At 55.1% G+C, this 10,519-nt stretch overlaps 1 protein-coding gene across 1 annotated transcript in view; it reads right to left on the reverse strand.

Annotated features, from left to right (window-relative positions):
• The window catches only part of Tgfbr3 (transforming growth factor beta receptor 3), a 97,382-nt gene that overhangs the window by 80,123 nt on the left and 6,740 nt on the right, over nt 1-10,519 (reverse strand). The window contains exons 2-3 of the mRNA XM_055611603.1: nt 9,852-10,036; nt 9,461-9,712 (exon numbers count right to left, since the gene is read on the reverse strand). Of these exons, the coding sequence (XP_055467578.1) occupies nt 9,461-9,712; nt 9,852-10,036 (437 nt within the window). The remainder of the gene's footprint in view (nt 1-9,460; nt 9,713-9,851; nt 10,037-10,519) is intronic.

Consider the following 10,519-nt stretch of genomic DNA (forward strand, 5'->3'; position numbering starts at 1 on the left):
GGGGGGGAGCAGAAAATATGTGTAAGGTAAGCCCTGTACCAGAGATGTGTGAGGCGCTGGGCCCTGGGACAGGGGGTTCACTCTGTGTTTGTGCCATACTCAGGATCACCCCAAGCTTAACATCTGCTGGGCAGGTGCTGTGCCACGGGGCTCCTGGCCTGCATGACCTGGAAAGCCCCCACGCCTCTCCCGTTCCCCTACAGGCTTGAGCTGTAGCTAAAATGAGGCAGTGTATGTGAAATCACTTTGCAAATTTCAAGTAGTAGCAGAGACAAATTCCCCCTGGGCAGCGAGGAGTGGATGAAGAGTCTCTCCCCCACGTGAAAAATGCTCCTTCAGACTTCTAGAGTTCTTGGTAAAGGTCTAAGAGAAGGATCCCCAGGCCATCCCAGCTACGACTACCCCAGAGTATTTCTAAGAATCGCAGTGGGTAGACTCCAAATTAAACTGCACCCGGGTCAGAGTACAGCTTCCTATTCTCCCAGTGCATTCTGGGAGTGCAGCACAGTCAGGGACACAGCCCAGGCCGGAGCTCCTGAGGTCCCTGGAGATGGTTAGCTCAGGACAAGAGGACAAGAGGCCACACATGGTCCTGTTCTTCTAGCATGACCAGCGGGAAGCTGAGGTGGAAGGGGGCATAGCCTGCTCACTCGTGAGATAGGAACTTAACGTATGGCACTGCCCATGTGCCCAGAGACCAAGAGCAAATGGAAGCTCAGGGGATATAAGGAGCAGAGTCTCTGGATCTACAGCAGGAGGTAAGCGCACCCTACAAGCCTGAAGACAGGATACAAAGTTTAGGATTTAAAGTCCAAAACAGAGGAAAACAAACTGATTTTTCCCTCCTGCCTAGAGTTTGGGATATGGAATGACTGAGGACCTCTGCTCCTTCGTTAAGACAAGGGTGTTTAATTTCTCTAGACTTGCAATGCCAACCTCCTCACCCACATGCAGCTCCCTACTGGGTGGCAGAGCGAGGCTTCCGGGGCACAGAGCTGCTCTGCTCACCCCGTGGTGACAGCCCAGACCCACTCAGCGCGCACACCTTGGCTGCTACCCCCACCTCCCACTCCCGAGCTGGGGGTTGAGTCCGGGGCTTTGCACAAGCACTGAACTGTGGCCCCAGCCTCTTTCCCTTTCTAAACCTACTTAGAACCTGACAAAAAGAGACAAGGGAGTGGGAACTAGGCAAGAATCACACACAGAGCCTGGGCTGTGCACACTGCAGGGCCTACGCGGAGGGGGTCACTGGCCATGCCTGTGCCAGGCAGGCAGTTAGTGGCATGAGAACACAGAGGGAGGAGGAGCCGGAAGAAGGAGGAGAAAAAACACAAGCGCTGAAGACTGGAGTCTTCACATGAAACCACGGGCCCCGACTACTACAGATAAGAGGAAGATTTAAAAAGAAAAAGCCACAACTTTTGAGTTGGCCTCTCGACGTGTTACTAATTACAGCCATGTGCACACGGCAGGCCGTGACCTAAAACACGCTTACATGGAGGCTTTCATATTTAATCAGGGCTCAACAACCGGTTCTTGACAAACGAAGGAAATGCTTAACTTAACCGGCCAGTTACCCAGCGGGATGTGCAAAGCCCTCGCCAGCCCAGCCAGCCCAGGGAGCCGACAGCCGGGGGTGGGGTGGGGTGGGGTGGAGGAGGAAGTGGGGGGATCTTCCGAAGCCGGGTCACAGATCACACTGGCCGCTTTCTGCTCTGGAGGAGCTCACCAACAGTCACAGCCTGCCAGCTCACAGGAGCTCTGGGCTCACCAACAGTCACAGACCTCCTTCGTGTGCACCAATGACCTTAGACACACAGCAGGGCGGGTCCCTTGCATGCTTGTCCCGAGTCTCTAGAACTGTCACACGCAGGTAAAGCAAGATCAGAGTCTTCTTTTAAGCAGCGGTCGCCCGTAGGAATGTACTGTTTGAGCCAGGCAGGGGCAGCAGATCTCTGAGTTCGAGGCCAGCCTGGTCTACAGAGAGAGTTCCAGGAAGCCAGGGCTACACAGAGAGACCCTGTCTCACAGGAAGAAAAGCGGCTGAAGGGGCATGGGGCGGGGACTGCCTCTCTTGGCTGGGAAGTCTGCGGAGCCACGCTCCTTCTGCTTCCTCTCTGCTGCGCTGCTGGGCAAGTGCCTGGCGTGCAGCACGCATTGGTGGGGACCGGCCAAGCAACCGACCCTGGCTGGGCTACGGCGCCCCTCTTGGAGTTAAATCTCAGTCCTGCCACAGGGCAGCTCTGTGGCCTCGGTTTCTTGACCATCCCACCCCGCTTCACCACCACACAACAGGGTGCTCCCAGGAGGAACTGGAATCACCATGTTTCCAGCGTCCTTCCCGGCCAGCTCAGGCCCCTCTGCAGGGGCCACTCGGGACAGCAGAGCTCAGTGGGCCTCAGCTGCACCCTCACTGCTGTCCCGTAGCCTAAAGGACTTCCACGCATGAGACCCTTCCCAAACCACGCAATCCTTTACACGTCACCTGCCACGGCTTTAGTCCCAAACCTGCAAAGGCCACGTAGCAACACTGGTCTAGGCGGGCCTCAGGTTCCGCCCTCGAAAATTCGCCATGTGACTGAAATGTCTGCTGTTGTGTATATTCGTTTATTATTCACACACTTATTTCTATAAAGGAAAGTAAAGGACTCACAACAACAGCAAGTCCCAGAAAGCCCACTTGAATTGCCAAGCAACTGAAAGTCATTCTGGCAAGACAGAGATTTTATTAAGAGCCCATTGAAAAAAGTCAAACCCAGCCCGAACCATGAACCACGATCACCTAAAAATGAGCTGGTTACACAGATCTCGGAAACGGGAACAAATGTGCTCTTAGGCCAGGAAAATACTTTTCCTACATTTGAACTTAAGAGGCCTGTATTCACTGCAAAGGCGCACTTAACAGACACGACTGCCGTTACTAAAAATCTTCCCCCAAATTTAAACATGAGACAGATGTGACCCCTGTCACACAGAGCACACCAAGTGTGCCGTGGCGACAGCACACACCTGCGCACAGCATCGTTTCATGAAAGGCTGCTCTGCTGCATTTACGCTGGGGCCGAGTGTTTGGATTTATTTTTAAGTGTCACATCAGTCAAAGCAATTTCTGTTTTTCTAAAATCTGCGAGTGCTCTCTGGGGGGTGGGGATTTTTCTTCAGTGTTTTTCCACTCTGGATCAAGCAGCTTCTCTCTTTTCCTGCCGAGCGAAGGTGGAAAACCACGCTGCCAGCAGGAACCGCACTTTCTCACATGCAGACTTCCAAATGGTCCAGCCTGAAAATAAAAGTCCTTTACACACTAAATCCTAACAAAAGGGCACTTTGCAAGAGCCGAACAAAAACTGAGGCTAAGGTGATATCTATTATTTGAAGCAACTGATTCCTTCTCTCGGTATTTCATCTCACACTCCCTCACTCCCATCACACTGCAACACCTCCCTGACTCAAAACTCACTGCTCAATGAGATAGTCAGCACACACACACACATACACACACACACACACACACACACACACACTCACACATGAACGTATGCACGCACACACGCACGCACGCATGCATGTACCACCAGCTGAGTTTTACCAAAGTGACTCTGGCCATTTTGTAAGTGGAAAATTACTTAGCAATCCTAATGCACAATCACTTTCTGGCCTTCTTAAATATTTTGAGCATCCTGAAAACCACTTACTGCATCTTTCCTGGATTAATTTAAGGTTATAGTTATAAACACTAACTATGGTTTATTAAAGGCTGGCACATCGTCTTAGGGTTTGTTTGTTTTTGTATGTGTGCACAGGTGTGCAGTGCCCGAGCGGGCCGTGGAGGGTGCCAGATCCCCTCACACAGATATAGGCTGCTGTCGTGTCGATGCTGAGAACCAAACTCAGGGAGGGTGAACCAGCGAACCCTCCCTGTCCCCTCGTTTTGTCATTTTTATTTGTGTGTGTGCTCGTGCATGTGTGCGCGCGTGGGTGTGCACAAGCACACGGGCATGCACACATCACATCAGTGCTGTCCTTCTACCTTGGGTTCCAGAAACCAAACACGGTCATCAGGCCTGCAGCTCTCCCCTGAGTCAGCCTGATGCTTCAGTTTTCATCTCCTCTAAAACGGCCCCGTGTTTACACACCTCCTACTTCTACCTATGATCTTCCTACCTCTGGGGGTTCCTCTAACTCGGGATAAAGGCCTGTGTGCACCTCCGGCTCACTGCTCTTCACCTTGATGCTTATGCTCAATTTTCAGTCAACCCGCCCTGGCAAGGGCCAGACAGTGGCTCCCTGCCCTGTTCACACTCAGCCCGGGTGGATTTTGACACCTGTTTTCCTTGTAACTCGCTAAGACATTGTGAGTTCTGTCATGGTGAGGAACATCTTTCAAGCTGCCAGAGTAAAACACAAGGAGACAGTGTCAAGGACGCAGGTGCACGTTCATAGTTTGAACAGAAAGCCAAAGGAAGCAAGCCTCGAGCAGCCCGGTGGCTCGCAGGGGTTCAGTGCCATCCAGGCTGTGCCAAAGGCTTGTTCCAGACCCTGCTGCTCGGGACCGCCAGGCATCTGAACCTCTTCAGAAGAGTGAGAAACAGGAGCCTGAGTGGACCAGCAGGCCGACAGGTTCCTGTGGTTGCCCTGCCCTTGGGGTCTCCAGGGGTATCCTCCCTCTTTATCCTCAGGAGGAAAAAGAGGACATGGAACCCACGGTGTACGAGTGGGAAGGGTCCTCAGCTCATCAACTCTACAGGATCTAGGACCACCCAGGACCCAAACCACCACCCCTTTCCCACCTGCTGGCCGCATCCCTCACCACACTGCTGGGCACTTCCTCACAATGGCAGTAGTGGCTGGTTCTGGGTGAACTCCAACGGTGGCACCGCTAAGAGTTAATTGCTCCCTGTGGCTCCCGAAAGGACTTCAGATCAGTCCCTTCTTTCCTCACTCAAACCAGTGCAGAAGGAGCCATCCTGGCCAGCAGGTCCTCCTGCCAGTGTCCCTCGCTGGACCAAGGGCTCTCGTGGGCACAGCAGCCCGGGAAGGGCCGAAGGCTGCAAAACTCCATTTTCCAAAGAAGCATGGAATGTGGCCTTCAAAGAAGGTTACAACAGCACTGTAGCCCTAAAGGACCCGGCAGGGGCGTCACCAGTGTGCCCGAGAGAGGAGCAGGGGTCTGACGACACTGCCTGTGTGTGTGTGTGTGTGTGTGTTAGGGGGAGGGGTGTCCGGAGACCCGGCCTAAGCTTTGCCGTTGTCAAGCTGCCTGGCTGCCTTTTCCTACCTTTATTGAGCTCACCTGAGGCAAATCCTGCCTTCTTGCCAAAATGAACTGAAGAAGGTGGCAGCAAAGGAGTCCATAAACTTAAGAGGGAGCTATCTGTAAGATGCTGTGAGTCAGACAGGCCCAGGAAGAAATCCCAACTGTAGGACCAGTCCGACACAGATGAGGCCCCGGCTCACTGATTCTAAACCCAGCCCTGATTCTAACGGCATGAGCTAACGCTGCCAACGAGGAAAGATCCCTCTAAAACCACCAGGGCGAAGCCTCCACGGCCTGAACCGGGGGCAGCCAGGGTTATTTTATTCTTATATTTCTTTTATTATCATTTGTTTTAATTATTATTTAATGGGGGATTAATCACCAGTGACCTCAGTGGTTGCTTAGACAAACTGGAATCCCGAGCACAGAGTTGTGGATTTGAACCCTTCTGCCACTACTAAAACCTGCCAGTTAAAATATCAGATCATAGTTCCTGATCCCTGGCTAAGACAAAGGCACACCAGCCTTGATCCTAAACGTGAGTGACAGCATTCCAGAATAGACAGCAGCTCGTGGAGAAAACAGCAGAAGGTGGGAAACAAGAGAAAAGGGGGGTGGGGGGGTGAAGCCGACTGGTTACTTAGGAATTAAAAGGAAGAGAAAAGAGTCCAACAGATGAATTCTTGCCAGAGGCCTCAGGGGAGGACACACCCGCAGATCACGTGAATCCCAGTGCCCTCGAGGAGACGGCTGAGGGAGTGTATCAAAGCTGCATCTTTCCTCCTTCTCCTCACTCCTCTCAGCTCTTTCCCAACACTTTCGTCTGCTTTCTCGGCCGCATGCTCCTCCTCCTGTGTGAGCACGTGTGTGTGCAGACATGCAGTGTGCGTGTGTCCACACATGTGGGATCCCACTTTTGCCCAGAGTGGACAGCATGCCCTGGGTCCTGGGGATCCCGGCCGAGCCCTCTCCTGCGGGCTCCTGCCCTCCCACAGTGTGGGTGCAAAGCGGCATGTCATTCTATGCCTGTCCCTGTTAAGATCCTCCCGTTGTACCCAAGAGCAAGCACACACATGCTGACAACTGGCAGAAACACACAGACAACCCGCACACACATGCAATCAGCACACACACACACTGACAGCCAGCACACACACAAATGGCATGCACGCGCAGACAGCCAGGGCTGGAGCATGGCCCCAGGCTCGGCCTCCTTCCAGGACGGCCCTGGGTTAACAGCATCCACAATTAGCTGTTACGGTTTCCTTCCGGTTGGGCTGGGCATTGGACCCAGGGCCTTGCACTCGCACGTGTGCATGGAGAGAGGCCAGAGGTCAGCCTTGGGTCTTATTCCTCAGGAGCCATTCTCCTTGTTTGGGGTTTGGCGGTTGCTCTGTTTTGTGTTCTCTGCCAGGCTAGCCTGGTGGGCAGTGAGCCCCAGGAACCCACATGTCTTGTCTCCCCAGTCGGGAGGGCTGGTTACAAGCATGAATCACCACGCCTGACTTTCCACGTGGATTCTGGGAACTGAACTTGAATAAGCAGAACTTCATGGACTGAACTATCTCCCCAACCTGAACCCACAAGCTCGCAAAGAAGCTGGGTGCGGGCTAGCACAAGCTACATCCTCAGCTAACAAGCTTTTTTTTTTTTTTTTTTTTTTTTCTGAGACAGGGTTTCTCTGTGTAGCCCTGGCTATCCTGGACTCGATTTGTAGACCAGGCTGACCCCAACTCACAGCAGTCCGCCTGCCTCTGCCTCCCTGAGTGCCAGGGTGACAGCTAACAGTATTTTTACAACCAAAGAATACAGAAAAACATACTGTTCAAAAGGCCTATGATCCTTTTCCAAGATCCCCATTTGACAAACTCTAAAGGATTCCAGTGTGACAAATGAGATGCAGTGTGGTAAGTGAGACACAGTGTCCTCTTCCTACCAAGGGCAGCTGCAGAGAACACTCTGACCTTGGCAAAGTCCTAGGAGGTTCAGACAAACAGGAACTCTGAAGTGGTGGGAGACACACACACACATCCATAGACAGACACTGCCTGTCTGCCCCCCTGATTTTCAGGCTGGGAAGCCCTGGCTGCCAGTGTCACCTCGGCCTCCTCCCCAAGTGTCCCCTAGTGCTGTACATGGCAGGCCCTGTGGAGGCAGCCTCGCACTGCCCAGCCTGCCAGGACAAGCCTTGGCTTGTGTCCTCCAACGAGGCCACAGTGCTCTGAAAGTCAGGCAAAGTACGGATCATTTCCAGCCCAAAAGGAAGTGTGTTTTCTAGACTGAGGCCCCACTCAGCCAAGAGGCAGCACTGAAAATCATGAGGCGTGATCTCTCCCGGGCCCGTGCTGCGTATATGTGCCCACAGGTGACGGAAGGTCGCTGGTGCGCACTCAATAGTGAACCTCCACTAAGCTTTACACGGTGGTCCGTAAGCCCAGGTTCCAGCTCTGTCCACAGAAGAGGGCGAGGCACATTAGTTAAGTGTTGTCTTTCTGTATTTTAGAGCAAGTTTCCGCAAATGCTTACTGTAGTGATGCTTTCCTTGCGCTGAGGGTCCTAAAGGGGAAGGTGTGAACCGGGAGGCGAGCTTTCTGACCTCCACTTCTCACAATGTGCCACACCCTTTCGATTACAAACTCTAGGCACGTGGAGCCGTGTGCGGGCCTGGATTACAAGCGAGATTCTCTCTCTCTGGCACACAAAAACAAAAGGAAATCTCAACTGTATTTCCTTTTTCAGGTAAGAACGTGAGTACTGGAGAGATGAAAGGCTGGCCTCAAACTCACAGGGTTCCCCCTGCCTCAAACTCACAGGGTTCCCCCTGCCTCTGCCTCTTGATTTGTCAGGACGAACAGTTCTTCCTTTGTCACGTGAGTGAGTGTGTGTGTGTGTGTGTGTGTGTGTGTGTGTGTGTGTGTGTGAGAGAGAGAGAGAGAGAGAGAGAGAGCGCGAGAGAGAGCGTGGAGGCCGGAGCGTGGAGAGCGTGCTCCTGCGGTGTGCCTGACACACACTGTGCCTCCCCACCAGAGGCCGAGGGCCGCATGGGAGGGGAGGGCGATCTCCGGGGCTCCTGCATGTGCGTTTTCTACAAGGCTGGCGGAAGCACTGCTGTCCGCTGGGTCAGCCCGCCCGCCACACACCCCCAGCCCTGGTAAACAGTGAGCAACACGCCCTGACCCTCCTCTCACAACAGCTGGGACTGAACCTGGGGCCTGGCTCACACTTGGGCTGTGCCCTCTGCCGTGTGGCGTGCACACGCGCCCTATCCGAGGCTGAAGGCCCCGGCCTGGGCCTTGCTCATCTTGTGCCACAGATGAGGGGGTGTGGTCTGAAGTTATTAACACTGTGACGCTCTGGGACACACCCTTGCCACGGCTGATGCCACACACTGCCGCCTCCCTGGCCCATCCGTAGCGGGCAGCCCGGGCAGTGCCCCTGGTGCCCGACTTCCCAGAGTGACAGGGTCTCCCCCCAGAAGAGAAGGGCGACCCTGCCCGCCCAGCACAAGCCTTGAGCCAGCATCAGCGGGTCCGACGACAGCACTGGCAGCCTCGGCTCCAGGCACTCGTGTGGCTCTGGTTCTCTGACTTCACTGCTTTTCCTCCAAATCCCTCAGGGAGCCGTGAGGGAGGAAAGAGCTGAGGCCACAGTCTTCTCACTGCCGATTCGGGGTTGCTGTGCTGGCACTGTGCGGTGCTGTGTGGCACTGCCCGGTGTGCACACGGGTGGCCTGGCACTCAGCCCTCTCCAGCCAGTCTCCGGGGTCAGCGGCTGCCGCTCGGGCCAGCTTGGGTGCCAGGATCCGGAATCAACTCTGGGATGCTGCGTCTCCATGCCATGGCCGGGACCTTTCTGAGTGTGAGTTTCCGGTTCCAGTCGAGAGTAGTGAGGGGATGTGATGAAAGACCGTAAGCGAGTGCCAGGCTCCCTGGGCCCCAGGGAGCAGTCGCTAGAGGGACTGACACCCCCACTCTCTCCTCCTCCTCCACCAACCTGCGGTGTGCAGAGCAGCCGTGGGACTTCACGGGGGCAGTGAACGCAGCACGTGGACACCACGACCCAGGATGCCCTTCCTCTGGTCAGTGATCCCGACACACTCTGCTGCCACGTCGGCATGCATTCTCCCACGAGGACACACCGCCCACGAGGACTCCTGTCCCATGAGGACTCACGGCCCACGAGGATGCACGGCCCTCAAGGACTCACAGCCCACGAGGATGCACGGGCCACGAGAATGCACAGATGAGACATGCTGTCCCTGTGGTTTGGCATCGGGAGACCAGATGCTGGCTCTGGTCCTGTCACAGTGAAGACGCACGCGTGCCGAGAGGCCGCAGCCATGGAATTGTGAGCTCTGAGGGTGCGGAAGGTCGAGGAGCCGCCGCCTGTCCCCACGTGCTTACAGACGTCAGCGGCTCCCGAGCGGGGAAGGCCGGACGAGTACGCGTGCTTCGGATGCTGCAGACCATCGTTGCTCGGAAAAGAAAAGCTCAGAGGATGGATCTAGGTGCACAGCTCTGGAGAGGCCACCCCCGAGGCACCACACAGAGCCACAGTCCCGGCCTCTGTCTTTCTCTACCACAACAGACAAGCTCACACTGGCAGGCTCTGCCCGGAGAAGAACGACCCCAGCGTCGGTGTACAGCCGGGGGCCACGATGACTGGTGTTGTACACAGCGCGTGTCAGCAGCTCACCAGAGCCTCCGTGGGCCCTAAGGTCTGTTCCTGTGCGTCCCGCACAGTGGCGGGCAGGAGCCACCGTCACGCCGGCTAGCACTTCATCTGGGAGTGCAGGCCCGGAAGACGGCACAGCAGCTGCACGTGCAAGCGTGACTCTGTCCCACCTGACAGGTCTGAGGCTCAGGAAGAGGCACAGGAAGCTTCCTCTCTGGGTACTAGTGGTCCCCGGCAGAAGGATCTTAGAGACGTGGCACACTTGGGCACTGTCATGTCCCAGAGAAACCCAGGGCAAACGGCTGTCTGCTGCTGTGAGCACACCAAGGCTCCTGCTGGCCCAGGCTCCCAGTCCCGGGGCTCCTCTCATCTCCTCACCCCAGGCTACCCTAACATCTCCTTCATGGCCTCCCCTTCCCCGAGCTTCTTATTCCGATATAATCCTGCCATTCTAGCCCAGGGACCCTGTCATTCCCCTCGTTTGGTTCTCTCTCTCTCTCTCTCTCTCTCTTTTTCTCGGCCCTCTCTTTTGGTCCCCTCTCTCTGTCCTCTGTCTTGGTCCCCTCTCTTTGTCCTCTGTCTTGGTCCCCT

This window comes from Psammomys obesus, unplaced genomic scaffold (genome assembly GCF_907164565.1).
Source record: "Psammomys obesus unplaced genomic scaffold, mPsaObe1.curated_primary_1811, whole genome shotgun sequence".
Classification (NCBI taxonomy): domain Eukaryota; kingdom Metazoa; phylum Chordata; class Mammalia; order Rodentia; family Muridae; genus Psammomys; species Psammomys obesus.